At 36.8% G+C, this 17,357-nt stretch overlaps 1 protein-coding gene across 1 annotated transcript; it reads right to left on the bottom strand.

Moving 5' to 3' along the window:
• Positions 1-13,399: 13,399 nt before the first annotated feature.
• LOC106166435 (putative tyrosinase-like protein tyr-3) lies at positions 13,400-15,837 on the bottom strand. Its single transcript, XM_087018172.1, has 2 exons — positions 15,311-15,837; positions 13,400-14,262 (listed from the first exon to the last, which is right to left on the bottom strand). The coding sequence occupies exons 1-2, from the start codon at positions 15,835-15,837 to the stop codon at positions 13,401-13,403; spliced, it is 1,389 nt and encodes a 462-aa protein (XP_086874298.1). The 3' UTR covers position 13,400.
• Positions 15,838-17,357: the final 1,520 nt, after the last annotated feature.

Below are 17,357 nucleotides of genomic sequence, written 5' to 3'. Positions count from 1 at the left end.
TGTTGTTCACGGTTCACATATGGCATATAGTGTACCGATACCTAGAAAATTTAGGAACAATATGGACGGAATAGGAATCCTTAACATATAAGCAATTTTTACATATTTTTTTATTTGATAGCATCGCCGACTTCTCGTTTTTCAATTAATGGTTTTGGACATTGCTTCACGTCGGCCATTTTTATGCTGACACAATCTTCAGATGAATGTACGTCTTGCTACGTATTGATTTACCAACAGCTTGCTCTTAAAAACCAATATGTAATACACTGCAGTTTCTATTTCAGAAATCTCCAAGGTACCTTCTAAGAGAAGTAGGCAAGTGCCATCCAGAAATGAATGCCAAAATTCCGTCGAATTGCGGAACTACTGGAGGTGAGATGATGGACTGCACACACACACACACACACACACACACACACACACATTTTGGAAAGAGTACCTAAGCATCATGTTTACAGGGCAAGATTTTGAAGGATGCTTGTTAAACATATTAAATATTACTGTGAACAACATGGTAAAATCTTATCCAAGTTATGAACATGTGCTGCGCTAATAAGAAAATATACCAAAGGAATTGTTTCCGTTTTGGCTAAACCACAAAAAATATCACTTAGTTTGTCTACACCTGCTAGCTCTGTCTGGCTTTTACATTCTTGCAAATATGACAACCATCTGCATACACAATCACCCGTCTGTAAATGATTCTGTCATCACTCACTGCACCGTGACGCATACGTTTCACCTTTACATATATCATATGAGGACATAAATGCAAAACAAGAACCATATAGCGGGACATTGGGTTATTATCTCATCTAGACTGGCCACGCTTCCGTTGGTCCCCAAGGTTTTTTGATATGGCCCGTTATTCGAAAAAATCAATGGACTTAAAGCACTTCGTTATCTTGGGTAGAACAATGGTATTCCCAGTTGGTTGTACATCCCTAACATTGCACATAATCTGACACCCCAGTTTCGACACCCCAGCAGACGCAGGCAGGGTTCTCATACACTAAAACGCCTAGGACTACGATCTAAGAATTACGCTGCTTTGAAAATGACCGGACCTAACATCAAAATAGGCACAAGTGGCACCCAAAATTACACGGCCATTGTTTTAGTATTAACTGAACGACAAACTTTAAGATATGAGCCTGGAATTCATACATTGGTGGTGTGGTTAGGGAGAGGGACTGTCATGTGCTGGTCAGGATATTCAATTAAGAGCCAAACCGCAACCATCTAACGCCTTCTTTAATTGCCTTGCATAGGCTAAGTAGGGATCCATACTCTACGAAACGATTAGTCACACAGAAGTACACGTCCGATAACTGTTCTCAATTCTCTTCTTAGAAAATATCAAACTATTCCCAAATCGGACATTTTCATGATCTATAGCTCGTTAGAAGACATATCTTCCTTGGCCTTGCTGATCATTTCGCGCAATTACAAACCCAAACGGGTTTGTTCGCTAATATATGGCAAAGACTGAAACTGCGTGTTCAGGAGTCTAAAGGTCACGTTCAGACTGCCCAGCTACTGAAACGGAGAATGGAAATATGATGTTTATTGAGGTAGGAATCAGTTGGAGGGTACATGGTAGATGGTGTTTCAAAAGTCGATATAAATTAAGGACAGATTTTAAATGAGTATCCAATGAAAGTTCGACGTGGTTCTGGGTGTGATGTGTCAAAAGATCTGTGCTTTGCAAAGTGAGGTTGTTTTGGTAGACTGACAACATCTATCAGTTCCGTTTCTACCATCTACCAAATATGTCACCAAAATGGTTAAGTTACAGTTCCAATGGGTCGTGCTAGGATAATTTGTATGTTTTTTCGTATTTCATTATAGTTGCTGTTTTACTGTCCACGAAATGGCTTCATTTCACCTTTTGAACTGCAATATTCCATGTGTATGTACTCAGTCACCTTGAAATCTAGGACATATCTTATATGGCAATCCTGCAGACACAACCGATAAAACCAATCCATCCACAGTCGAATTAGACATTTTCATGCTAATAGTCAATGCAAATCATTGAAAAGAATGTCTTAATTTTGCGCTTGAATACCTTCCTGCAATCAACGCTCGAATGGGCGAATGTGAAATATGGCAGGACATTCAAACTGAAAGGCTAAGTACAGCAAGCCGTAATGCTAGAAATCGTGTGAGCATATGAACGGGAAACTGTGGTCGGATGTAACATGGTCTGTGGTAGTAGAGTCGTTCTTTGTGGATCTGATGTTGTTTTGGACATGACGCCGTTTCCATTCTACAAGGCGGGCACTGATTGAAAGCAATATTTGACGGGGGATTTTCCAACCATACACGATCTGAAATCCGTTTATTTTTATTTCAGTGTTATAGCAGATGGACTGATAGAAAACCTCCAGTCATTTAGTGGTTATGTCAGCTACGGGTATTCTTGGGTTAATAATGCTTTTTAGATATTATTGCTTGAGAATACACGTAGCTGCCGTATCTAGAAGACATCATTTATCACTGGCCATCCATCAGAACAGCAGACGTATGCAGTTGTGTTTAACAAGACGCTTGGCATAGAACCGTTATCTCCCATGCATCCAAAACGTATGGAAGTTTGGTCTCCGAACACGCGCTATCTCCATGCTGTTCTGTGGAAGAATTATAACGGGTCAACGGTTCAAGGATAATAGACATAGTTTGTATAACTCTCGGAGATAAACTTGATATTCGTTAATGCTTCATATTACATCACATGATAAGCTTACTTTCTGTACACGTTCTTAATCATATTGTTGTAAATCGGTCACTCATACATTCATGTTAAATGGCTGTCGATTTTTCACCCCATTCAACAACGGCATTTCTGAGTAACTTGAGGGAATTAAAGGCGTAAATAAAACATTCTAATCTGTTAAAAAATCAGTTCAATTGAAGACAAGGAAGTGGTGAATGATTTCCCACGAATCAGTTTCCTGCACTCCTCGGATGATGCAGAGGTCACAGACATATTGACATGAAAACTGTTCCAAAGGTCTGGCCAACAGCATAATTCTGTGTCACCCAAGAGACCCGAGGGCTGTTTGTATTGACTAGGATCGTAATACGAGCATCAATGCCTGATTAAACTGCTTCTCTTAAACCCAACGTAAATGAAATATTATTGTATTTCTGCTTAATCTTTACATGCGGCATAGGCAGGAGGCTTATCTGATGACATAAAATATCGTTTTAATGACTGAAAGCTAATTTGGTTTTGAGACAAAGCGGGGAAACCAATTCAGTCTGGTGGTGGTGGTTGGTGGCGTGCTGGTAAAATCGATGACTGCAACTTAACGCGAGGGCAATCATCAAATACATTAACTAATAGAACTCTACTTAGAGGATATCTGTTGTTCCATTTCGAAAACTTAAAGTATATTCTGGACAGAAAGAGAACGCAAATACGCATATGTTCACGCACAAGCAGACAGATATGTATTATATTGCCGAAATTGATATTTAATGCGAACACAATGGTCGTCCTGAGAACACTTACCCAAATGGTTTTAAGAGCTTTGCATGCCCTGTCCGCATGGCTTTGGGGACATGATGGAGCGTGTCTGGTGAAATGATAACTATTTAAGACCTAATCTGTATGGGGTGACAGTAACCGCCCCCAGAGAACCGGCCCACAGGTCTAGAAAAGGAGCTATAGCGCATGCCACAGGTCGTAATTCAAGATGCATCACTTGGACATCGATTAACCATATGAAAGACCAGAAGTAATCAAGGGCAGATGGTTTGCTTTGTGGGAACTGACCAAAAATACAACGGCATTTTGCCCACGGGCCCCGAGGGATGATCAAGAATATCGTATTTAAAATGGTTCGGTATATAGCTCTTTCTTCTTTTGGCTTCTTTTCAGAGTACCTATGCTGTTTGTCCTCAACTATCCATATGTTTTATAGTAATGTACAATAATGGTTTCTGTATTTGAAATATGTCTTTTATTACTTATCTGCAGTGTATTGATCATTCCGTTCTTTTTTTAAGCTCCATATGTTGTAGAGAAACGTTTCTATTTTGAAATACTATTTTTTATGATATACAGTGTAAATTTAAATATAAACATTTACCATTCGATTTGATATTGTCGCATCGTTTATGCTTTCCTTTTCATATAAATCAATAAAGACAATAACCAAACTTTGTCGCCATTAAGTAGGCGTCAGAACGGCAGTATTGATACAGTATCAAGTTTTTTCCGACCATTTTTTCTTTAATTCAAGGATGAGAAGCAAACTAATGTAATTTGCCTAAAACAGAAAATTGGTTTCATGTAGCGTTTGGAAAAGATGTATTCTCTCTTCCTTTCATAATTGGATCAAACGTTTCCTATCCAAGTTGCGACATAAAATTTAGATAATTTACAGCAAAACTCCGGGTACCGAAGCGCTATGATAAACACAAGAAACTGTTATTTTACAAAAACTCTTCAAATGATAGGTCAGATATTTATATTTAAAAGTGTTTTCAATGGTTCAAATTTAATTTCTATAACGGCACAGCTCGGAATTGCCTTCGAGAGAGAAAATATAACACGTCGTAATGGTACCAGAGTTCTCGTGCGATAAAACCTCTGTTGTTTGAGTGCGTCAGTGGCCCTAGTGTCTATTAATAAATTGTTTCTGGAAATAGCGTTCTAACGTCATATGTGCGAGAGAGGAACACTTATCTGTTTCTAGTTCGAACAGAATTTGCACTGAAACAGAATAAATATGTTATTACTGGCTTGCTGCAAATAGCATTTTTTGTATTTCTGTAAAGGAGGAAATTTGGATTTCTTTCAACTATTTGTTTAGCTCTCATTGCTTTAAGTTGAGTTTTGTATTGTGCGTAAGTACAGTGCTGTTGTGTGAAAGGATTAATGAAAGTATGTCAATTGGGCTGCAATCTAGACTAAACTTCTGATAGAATATCATCGTACCAATACAGTGTACCTATGCTGGGACATCGTAGATTTTTTTTTTTTTTTTTTTTTTTTTTTTTTTTTTAGAAACGCCCGCAATAAAAATGTAAAGAAAGTAGCATTAGCTTTTGAAAATTAGTTCTATATGTTACATGTACCCCTTTATTTGTGTCAAAGATACACATATATCTGTCAAAACGGCCCCTAGATATTGCCTACACTTTAACAGAATATTTTGAAAACCATATCTAAATATCCCATACCTCTAGCCCTGTCAACGTCATAATACATGTACCGGTATGTGATAAGACAGAGACATAATCTTGGTAATTACTGATAGAGAAAAATGGTAAGGTTTTGGGAGGTTCTTTTAGCAATTATGATTTCACTTATGTACATTTAATTGTGAATATACCCCGTTTTAAATTAAAAAAAAAAATAAGAAGAAAAAAGCTCAAATTTTTATGCATAAAAAGTTTGGAACAAGGTACCAGGTTGTTTAAAAACGTAAAAAAAACACATTTGGCAATTTTTAGAAATTTTGAATACATGGTGGTTAAAAACGTATATGTGTACTTTGTGAATAGGGGTTTTATTTTTAGAACAATCTATTATTCACTTAATTTTGGAATAAAATATCACGAGATCTTATGTTTATTGTTTTAATATAGTAGCCTAAATAATTGACTTGAGAATTTGAGAAAGGGATCATTGTTCATTTTGAACAACATCAAATAATGTAACAGTTCGAACCTGGCTCGCAACCATTTTAAATTTGAACCAACCAATGCTAAGCTTTTAGTTTTTTAAGGGAAGTTAATGGTTTTCGTCTGGCTTTTATCCACCTGTAGTGTTCTTTTTAATCAAAGTCTTTAAGGTATCCATCCTAATCTCCAAATCAAATTTTTCTCCCAACACGCGATTTAATCTTACTTACAAATCATAGTTCGAACCCGTCACTGCACTTTGAACCGATTTTCTTTACCATTTCTTATTCAACAGTTGTGTTCTAAATGTTTTCCCTTAACGTTAACATCTCCCGTACGTTTCGGAAGAAAATATCGACTTCAGGTACTTTTCCTTGAGGGGTTTTATTATGTTAATTTGTTTATTTTTGAGGCTCTGAATATGGGAAGGTAGCTTTGGAAGATACACTTATGTAGGCACAGAAAGTACTACTTTGGGACATTTTAAAGCTGGCAGTGTCTCTTTAATTTTTTTTTTCAATTCCAAGTACTTTTTGAACCTTAAAACACAAACATGGTAATGGATTTCCGATATTGAATGTTTTATATGTGTATAATTTATTGGCTGAATAAATCTTATTTTAAAATCAAACAATAGATATAGCCATTTTCACTACATTCAAAATAGTTTACTTTAAAATCTTTGGAAAAATTAAATGCGGGGCATACATTTTCAATACAATAATCATAATACAGTCTTTAGGGTGCTCTAGGTATGCCTCAAAGTGGATTGTCGTGATGTGAGAAGTCACAACTCGATAAAATGGTCTCCGCAATATCACAGCTAACACACTAGACAAGTTCCTCCGGTCACAATCAGATGAACATTTCCTTTACACTCTCTTGGTCAAAAAGGCTGTCCCACAAAGGCTGTGTATTTTTGTTTTCAAATGATCACCCCTGTAAACACTTAAAGTGATAATAACTCTTTGTTTCGGCCAAAAAATGAATTTTCCTGGAGTGACCAACAATTTTCTCATACTTACCAATGGTTAATGATTCCATTTTTACATTCAAAGTTAGTCCCTGGTTTTTTTCTAAAAAGTTTGTTTTTTTGTTAAAATCTCTTAAGAGATTTTAACAGAGTATAGCCATCAGTGGAGGTTACGTCGTCTAAAGACAAGCTCAGATATCAGAATAATAGCTATAACTGCCGGTTTAATGGTAAAACAGAATATATTATATTTCTATGAGTTTTTCACAATGTTTTTATTGTGAAATATAGATCTCATATGAAGAGTTATTATCCCTTTAAATGATGCTTTCAGATAACACATATGACATGACGTGGTACAGAAAATACAAAATACCAGTGAAAATATCCACAGTTTATACTATTTATTTAAATTCAGAAAAAGTGCCCCCCCCCCTCGAATCTGATGTAATACTTATTACCATAGATTTTATACGTAAGTTTCACTTAATTTTTTCTATACTTAGACTAACTCGACATTTCAAAATAGAAATAAATAAAGTGACAGCAGTGCGCTTCCGTAGCTTTAAAATCCATAATTGAAGAGCAGTGTGGGGAAACTTTAAAAGTTATTGCTTTATGACAGTGTATTTGCAGCTCTTTTTTACATTATCAATACATAAAATAGTAGGCTCACAACTTGGTTGAGCATTGTTTATAAGACCTCATGTAACCTAAAAAATAAATTCAACCTGTGTTTCTGGATTATTTCCAGTTATATGGCACATAAACCTACATGTAACCTAAAAAACAAATTCAACCTGTGTTTCTGGCTCATTTCCAGTTATGTGGCACATAAACTCAATAATCTGCAGTTTGTCACTTGCATCTGTCGCATACGACAAAATGTATTGCATGCGCTCTGTCAACATTGTAACACTGTAATGTGCATATGAGGTGTATATACATATCAATGTCTAGGTCTTCTTTCATCTGGAGCTGTAAATAATTTTTGTAGTGGAGGATTGTTACAGGATACATATTTTCAAATACTCTCTTTTATCTTATTATCATAACTTGTTTTTGGACACTCTTTCTAAACTTTAAGACAATCATTTTTTTGAGGTTGATAATATACACCAAAGTAAAATATTGAGTGCACCTTATCTATAGTGTGCAATGAGTGTAACTGCAAATATCAGTAGAAGTATACATTATCTGTTCGTTCAGACGTAATTCTTTTCTCACGACGAATAACGCTTGTTAAGGGTTTGGTATTGCCGTTGCACTGAGAGTGTGGAGAACGCTCCGTTTTCAACTTTTGTCAACGGCATCGTGTCCTTAAATAGAATTGCTTTCGCGTGACAAATATTTGAGACGCCTATCACCTGTGATTGCAAGAAAATGATGGTAGCATCATCCTGGCATTAGCTAACATAACGGATTGAAAATAACGGGCATGCCTGGTTTTAAAATAGCCTGGCTAAAGAATGGTGAATGGAAACGATGACAGCAAACAAATATTTTCCATTTCAAAATATAAGGTATCAATTATGTTAAGAGGTCTGAAAACGTCAGTCAGTGTCGTTAACAGTTGTATGCTGCCTGTAAGGAAAAGTTACACCATATGTCGTCATCTCTACGTAAAAAAAGCGTCGCCTTCTGCACGATACCCCTACGGCAGAATATACCAGCAACTAAAAATGTTTTTGAAAAATGAGCGGTGCCTGCCATATCAGCTCGATTGGCGCACCTGTTGACGTGATCATCAGTCGTAAGGTAGGCATAACATCGTATCTCCTCGAATATCGTGGACTATGACCGAGGAGGGTGGTGCCGCTATCCTGTGGGCTATGGTGGGCTGTCTGTGTGCGATGCTGATGGCGGGGGGATGTCTTCTTTGGAAAAAGAGAATGAGGTAAACTGAAATATTTTGAAGACACGACACTTTATATACAGTATTTCTTTTGTCACTCTTAAAGTCTCCTGTTATTGATTTAATTCTGTCGCTATATACATATACCTTGCTGTTCTATGGGGATTTATAACATGTCGTTGACTGTCATATATAGAATGAATATATATGAATTTATGTGGGTGAGAAATAAAGAGAGAGAAACGTGGATTCCTTATGAATCTTTACGTTTTTCTACTCCATAAACTGAGGGTTATCAACGTAGATATGACAGCGAAAGAATAGCGTTTATCTTTTTTTCGTAGAATATAAGTACGTAAAAGGATCAATTTCATTTTAAAAACATATTTTAATGTTTTGATAAAATCTCAAAATTCACGAATCTGTTAAATTATGCTTCAACATACATTGAATTTAAACATTTAGAGACAGGGTCGTTTTTTAATCATATGCAGAATTTAAAAAAATCACGAAAATTTTTTTTCTGGAAATAAGCTTCCCATTGATCTAAAGCATGCTGCGCGTGGAATAGCTTGGGTTGTGGCTCATCGTCCCCAGTTTTAACAAAAATTGATACACATACAGCTCTCTGCTTCGAATGCTACGAATAATTTGAATGTGTTTTAAAAAAACAAGATAAATCATATTGTAGACCTGACACTAAAACCAATACCAAGACGGAAGGACATCGCCCAGGAACCATCTCCACCATTTGTTCTGACCAACTTCCGGTTGAAGCCCGCTATCAAGAACTCATAGGCGCCTCCCTGCACAGAGAGAATGGGGACAGGAAACACAGGTGAAATAAAGAATTGCTTCTTCGGGTAGTCACTTCCATGATTCCTGAACCAAATTATTATTTAAAGGGACGTCCTTAAAAGGACAAAGCGACAATAAAAAAATCATGAGCGTCCTATAAAGTTATTCACTTAATTTCCTTTTGCATTATAAAAATAATTACTTGTTGAATTGTAGTTCCGAGAGTCTCCTTATCTCTCTTTTTGTTATATCGCAGGACGAAATATCGCCCAATGCACGAAGAATTCAAGATAAAGGAACAGGTGAACAGTAGTCAGTCGTCGGCAGAGCTGGCAGGCCAGTACAGAGTCCTCCCAAGTGTTACCTCGGACATGCACGAACCGGCACGCTGTTGGTAAGAACACTGGCGCTTGGCACAGGGCTGATTTTATTTAGAATCTCCATCAAATATTGTCTGGATTCGACTTATTTTCCCAATTCCTTATCTAAAGTTAATGTGTTTGGCGATGTCATATCTTAACGGTGGGAGTGAAGTTGATATTATCTACATGTTATCTCAATGAGAATCTGGTAAGTAGTCCGTGTGTTGGTAAAGTAAAAGTAATGTGAGTCAATCCCGTTTAGGATGGAAATACATCCATTGTAAGTACCTAATGAATATAGTAGAATATATGTATCTTTCTCATATTTCAGCAGCATTGAAGAGGAAGGGGAACCCTGATATTCACATATAGTCAACCATACTCCTAGTCCTGAAATAATTTACAAGAATGCACCAATCTCCCGGTGTGCGTTGTTTCTACATCTGCTTCATGCGTATGCCTATATTTTGACGTTGCACATGCATTTGTTAACATGTCATTCAATTCTGCATGGGTGTATGTATGATAGAAATATTTCAAAAATTTTATCCCCACAAAAAATATGTATTTATTATGTTTGAGTTCAGAAAAAAAATTAAAGATACAAGCAGCAAGTTCGAATAAACTGAATTTTTAATTTTTTTAAAGAAAGAGAAGGATTTTTGATTCAAGCACATTTTTTTTACAAAAAAAAAAAAAAAAAAAAAAGGTTATAAATTCACAGGAGGGTCATTTCACAGAAAAATGGACATTTCAGTCAAGTCAGTTTTCATGTAATATTTACATAACTTTTTTACATTAACATATGAGAAGGTACTGTAGTATCAAGTAGAGAAAATCATGGGGTGGGTCAGAATTTTAAAAAAATACGTACGTCTGTAGAAACTGTGTATCAAAAGCGTGACTCGAAGGTTCATTTTTTTATGGAATGACCCGATACAATAGTGATATATGCTAATCTATGACAAATGCCTGTACATCCATACTACAGATAGAAAAAAGATTTTTAATATCGAAGACTGTCACACACTTGATACTAAAATTCTGTTTCGGTGAAATTTATTACACTCATCGGTCAACGCTAACAGTGTTCCGGTGTAACGTGACAGAGAGTCCCCCATGATAGAGTGTCCGCTTCCCATTCATTTGCACAGGTATAGATTTTGACCCGGTTAGGTCAGGCTAACCTTGACTATTATAACTAAATGGAGGGCTGACTTTCTGTTACACGGACACTCATTTTCATAACACCGACACACGGAACCCAGCACCATAACAAACCGTTGGCTGATGGCATGTCAAGAAGCGTTTCATGTATCCTATATGATAAATTTCTGTTTTTTTTATTCTTCTTCCAAAATTACATTGAATGATTTATTAAATATCCCATTGTCAATGAGCTGTCCATTATGGCTACTGTAGAATCATGGGTATTACATAATAATAATTAGTATTATTTAGTTATATTTTACTAATACAATTCTAACTATATACAAAACATTTTGTTAATGCATAGCATCAATAATTATCTAGCTATTTATGTATTAATTGTTATTCTATTTATTTCCAATATATAACATACATAGATCTATATAGCCATTGCATGACGAAGTGGAGTGCCAATCAACATTTAACACTATACAGTACAAGAAGAATAAAAGCATGTGTAATACTTTGTACATGTATCTTGGGTTCTGCCTTACTTTGTCAACTAGTGGAAATATTACTGCTGTTCACGGTAAACTGAACATTCAATATCGTGTTCATACAAGTATGTTGTGTATGTAGAACAAGCAGCAGGCTTTATTTCCTCGTTTGAAATAGATTATCTCAGCGAAAAAGTGTTGCTTGGGGTGTCTTTTAATGTATTTTAATTTGGATAAATTTGTAATTGATGCGTTAATCAGGTTTTGAAATAAGAGTTTAGACGATTTAACGTGACCGAGCCAATGGCTAGTAACGGCTCAAGTATTACTGTAAGGAAGACGTCGTACAATGATGGGAAGCTTAAATGAAAGAGAGCGTCGAACATTAAAAAAACCGTAAAGAACTAAAATTAAGTATATTGGTCAAAATGTTTGTTGGACATCAGCAAGTAGCCTGTCCCCAAAGGTACGTCAGTATAGCAGCAATGGATTGCCTGATAATTATGCAAACTGCTGAAGTAAATTCGAAGAAATGGAATTCAGTTACCAGAAGGCAGCAATTACTCTGCCAAAGGAAAAAAAGGTGGAAAAGGAATATAATGAAATTAAATAAACGGATTAGAATCCAACCCACATAGAATTTTCATTACTTGCATAATATGTATGATTATACCATATACAGTACATATAACAGGTCTTGTCTTCTTGCAATTGTTTAAAATTGATGGTTAGGTTGTGTCACATTACGATAGTTCAAGTAAAATGTTCCAAACTTAAAATGTTTATTTCCTAAACCTTTCCAGTGTATTTCAACGAAATCTCACTTCACACAACAGTTATTGTTTCTATTACACTTAGAAATCTTTAACACTGTAGCAGCCATGCTGTTTTAGACTAAAACGATGGTCCGTTCTTTACTGTCCTGGATTACTGTATTGCCATATTCCAGCAGCCTACATGAAGTTGTCAACCACATTTCATAATTTGGAAAATATGGAGATCCAAATGTCGCTTTTAATGGTTGTTATATGAAGATTATACACGAAATAGGTGGGTGATTATGCATACAAGCGTTCATTAGACCTCTTTTGACAAGTGGGACGATGCGGTTCCGCCTTCAGTTTATGGTTCTCTGTCCCTACAGGATGGATTATTTTTTCTTTGGACACCGGAACAGCGTCTATACAGTACATGATATGGACAGCAGTTCCTCGTGGGTCAACCAAAATTAAACCCACGTTGCAATTAACTCGGAGATTCCAGAATATCAAGTATAAAGCATCTTTCCTCACTTTGCACGCAGGCCAGCGCATACCCGTCAGGGTGGGAATTGCACAGGTTATGAATGGCACCCAAATGTTTGCCAAAACACTGGTGTCTGCTGCAGAGGTGTCTGCTCTACCCAATGTGACAGGCTCTAAAGGCAGACGGTTCGAATTCAAAAACATTTTTGTAGCCATGTTCGAATTGCATTTTTGCTAACAGTAATGTATTTCGTTACATATCCAATTCGGAAATAAGTCAACAATTTTTTTCTTTTTATAAAAGATTTTATTACAAATGACTATTGGCGCAGCGAATACAAAATAGTTGTCAATAAATACATTTTCACCACTGAAGCCTCACTAATTTAAGTTTATCAGTTACCTAGAATTATGCATTATCAAAGTGCACATTTTTGTACATCCAACTGCAGTTTTAATAAAAATGTAAGGAAATTAAACCTACACAAGCCATTCAGCCTACTCACGAGAATTGATCTCTTGATATCATATGATTTTTTTTTCGCCAATATATTCTTGATTGCAGATTTACGCACCTGCCATGTTCATTTTCTATTAAACATAAAAAATCTGACACAAAGAATGCAACGTTAATCCTCCAATCAGTTGGTCTCATGAAATCCTCATTAAGGCTTAAACGTCAAAAAACAAAAGTAACAATGGCGTTTGCTCTCAGCATGAAGAATTTTAAAAAATCTGCCACTCAATACTTTTGATTTTGTTCAAACTGATTTGAAATTATGCCATATCTTGCAAACTTTGATTCCCAAAGTGTTTCTCTTAGAAGCAATTTACATCGATGGAAGATGTCACTGTTGAGGCGATTAACACATGCGACGTTTACGTCGTACGATAACTACTCATATCTGTACGTTTTTCACAAGTATGAGAACACACACTATCACAACATAGAAACCCAGATGCACATGCACCCGGGACGCTTTCGAATCCAGAACAGTTCCCACCGGGCCGGACCGTAGACACACAGCGGTATGTTCTCACATCACAAAACAAATACCGCGAGTTACACGTAGGCTGTTTAACGGAGCATGTCGGCCTAGGGGCACATTTATAGTACTTTTCCGTGTAATCATTTCTTAATCCATCTTTATTAAGAAATCCCTTCTCAAAAGGTAGCATACGTGCGTCACCTCGGGCAAAGTCGGCCAGGTTCGGAGAGTCATGAAGTTCGCCATCTTCTGTGACGTAATCAATCTCTGGATCACCTTCTTGAAACTTTTCCCGCCATTCTTCCCACAGACAATCTACGAATGCGTGGTGTAGCCAGAAAACGGGATCGAAAGCAACACTCAAAAGATATCGCATATGACCACCGACCCAGTTGTGTATCCGTCCATGCACTGCTTCAAAGAGGATATTAACTGGCCACACCAACTCGCGGAACCTCCTGGCTTCAAATATGGCGTCAATAGATCGCGGGGTGAAAAATCCAGGAGATTCTGAGGTGCTCCTGAAAAGGATATCTCTGAATTGGGTGGAAAATATTGGTACATTATTTTGAACCTCTTCCGGTATTGACCAGTTCGAGAAAGGACCCGAATCAACGGGACCATCGCCGTTGCCCATATATTTATCCGTCCACAAAATAGAGTCTCTTCCATCAGGCAGTGCATAGTCCAAGGTGCTGTCCCAATAGGGCAATGTAACAAAACAGTCAATTTCTTTCAAAGCGTTTTCAAACCTGGAGAGAAAGTGAGTCAGTTTTGATAAGATTGTAGCCGACAGACTTTGAGTGTGGGCGAACTATTTTACAAATCAATAAGAAATAGAATATGTCCAAGAAATAAAACCCTGCAGAACTGTTAAACCTGCGCAAGGTAAATTATGAACCAATAAAACTGACGTTGGGAAACCTGGAAAAAATTCGTCATGGCAAATTAAATCTTGGCGTCTTGAATGCTGCTTTTCAAGTAAAAATATAAATTAACGTCTGCTGATTTAACAAGGAAGTAATTGACTTCTAGAAACCTGAAGACATTCTGTTAAAGAAGATGGCGGTATGGCATCAACAAGATATCTATATAGCAGGTAAGTTAATAACATTTCAAACTGATGCAGGAAAAAAAAAAAACAACGGACTGTTTCTAACGTAAGCAAATGAAAAAAAGTACAACATATCATGTCAGTAAAAATATTTTCTTTTCATTACGACAGCTTCGAAAAGGATATGTGCAAAGGTTTACAAAGGTTTAGTTCCGAAGGAGAGTCAAGAAGATAAGACATCTACACCCCCATCCCCGCCATTTATACTCTACTAAAGGAAGACCATGTCTGGTCAGAAGTTTCTGTTTTAAAAAGGTCTCCTATTCATGCTGGCAATGAGGGAGGTGAAATTATCTGTTCAGAAGGCAAAAGTTAAAAGGCAACAATAAGATGTTAGATCAAATAAATGGTAGAGGCACCTTTACAAGGGACCAGCTATTTTAATCACAATTAACTGGAAATTGCTTCATATTCTTGAAGTCAAATTGGCATGATAAATGTGAAACTCCCCTGAACATTCGAGTTTTGCATTTCACCTCTTTTAATATTAAAAGTGAACATTTGGTACACATTTGGTGTGATATTCACATAACTGTTGTATATCACTTTTTTAAAAAAAGTTAAAACTTTTGATTTCTTTCGATACTGCAAAATACCATACAATTATGCAAGTTTTGTCAAAATATGTGCGTCAGTGTCGTGACTCAGAAGTTCACTTTTTTTGAGGAATGAAGATCCCCCCTTACCTGAGAATATACTCTCTGTGCCACGGCAGGAACGCTGCACTAAAATGCGCTTGCGGAGCTATGGTCGGGTCGTGGAGTCTTGCGATGATATCATAGCGGCTAACATTCCCAACAAATGTATTTTTGAGTTTCTGTACTGCTTTGAGAAATCTTCTTCGCTCTGAGTATGTGAGTGATCGTATTTCTTTGCGTAATGTGGGTCCTTTCGGGCATTTCTTGTAGTAGGCACTTCTCTTTACGTCCCGTCTTGCCGCACCCTGTATCCCGCTTATGTCGCAGTCCAGAGACCGCGAAGATCCCAGTCTACACAGCCATATGTCTTGCGCTTGGAAGAGTTCGATCACACCCGTGTGACCCTGTGTAGCATAATCGTTCCATGAAGAGCATGCTTCCTCAAGGAATTTTTCATCTCCGTCTGACAAGAACTTTGATATATCTTTCCCGGTGATACGACAAGAAGGTCGGACATATTTGCAGCAGGTAAGAAATGCAATTGCTTGCAAAAACATTAATGCGCTTTGAAGCATCCTTGAGCTATGTCAGAGAATGATGAAGAAAGTGTAATAAGTTGAGCCTGAGAGAAATGAAGGTATCGTTTTCAGAGGAATGGAAAGGTAATTGGACTGTGTGCCCCTAAATACTGTAGTCTACAATGTAATGAACGTCATGCAAGGACCTTAAAACGCCTTGCACCAGCTGGATTTGTGACATTCACAATTTGGAACTATTTAGACAATTACGCGTGACATTTGGCGACCCCAGCTGGTGCGAAATATCTTCCAGAGATAGCATGCCAACCGACCAGTATCGTAATTGCAAAAATAATTGGAACGCCATTTGTCATTATGTTGAACGCTGGTGGTCTTGTTTTCCTGCTCTGTGTGACGTGCACCTGTGATACGTAAGCCACAATTCTTTGCGTTTTTAAATATTAATAAAACGCAGGTTCCAATTAATGATGAGAAAATGAAACTCATAACTCCATTGCCTAAGAGGACTCCATTATCAGTTTGTTCGTTACGTGAAACTGTCGGTTTGACATTCCCAGTTACTTGTACATTTTATATGATGTTAATTTTCTTCCCCATTAATATCTTAATAAAGAGACAGTAACAAAAACCAGGGGCTGCTTGCTTTAATTAAAGAGGCTTAAATGTTCAGAAAGAAGAGATTTGATTTTTCGCATTCGAAACATGCCTTAAACCTATGGCGTTAGTTAAATCAGTCTTCATATACATTGTATGTCTGATATTATCAAGGTTAATAAGCGCGGACTACAAGTTCCATTCTGCCATGTTTGAAAGTTAAATGCTCTACGCATGTTTTCCCTGTATATCATTTATGAACAGGTAAGTATAGTGGTTGAATGCAGAAAACAGCTTGACATGTGGTATCGATCGACACTGTGTGGTCTTCTCATTTAATGAAGGTGAGACAAAATTGTCTTCCGTTGCCATGGTAACCTGTCTAGGAAAGGCCCCATATTTTTCTGTGAACGCTGTCACATTTATTCTGCTTTGTCGACGCGAGTAGGTCGTTACATGCTTTATCTCCATCATATCTAATTGATATCGCCATACCAGATACTAACTCACTTACCGATAGTCGATGTTTCAAATTAACGTTTTCTGATTTAACAAGGAAGTAATTGACTTCTAGAAACCAGGAGACATTCTGTTTAAGAAGATGGCGGTATGTCATCAACAAACTATCTATACAGCAGGTAAGTTATAGTATTTCAAACTGACGCAGGAAAAAACAACAAACTATTTCTAACGTAAGCAAAAAAAATGTACAACATATAATATCATAGCTTAACCATAAAATACAGTATATTACTATGGGATTAATGTTTTTTTATCTATTACCAGCCAAACAATATGAGAGGAAAAGTGCTACATTTTTATTAACAGAGTTTCATTTGTCACTAGCTAGAAAAAATGAACTGAGATTTATCAGCCAACATTTCGCCTGCTGACAGAATTCATCAGTGAAATGAAGGCTGTGCTAGGTAATACTTCCTATCACTCCTTAGGTGTGCTGTGTC

Source organism: Lingula anatina, chromosome 1 (assembly GCF_051362555.1).
Source record: "Lingula anatina isolate TDL-2025a chromosome 1, LinAna3.0, whole genome shotgun sequence".
NCBI lineage: Eukaryota > Metazoa > Brachiopoda > Lingulata > Lingulida > Lingulidae > Lingula > Lingula anatina.
This window is presented reverse-complemented; position numbering and strand designations above follow the sequence as displayed.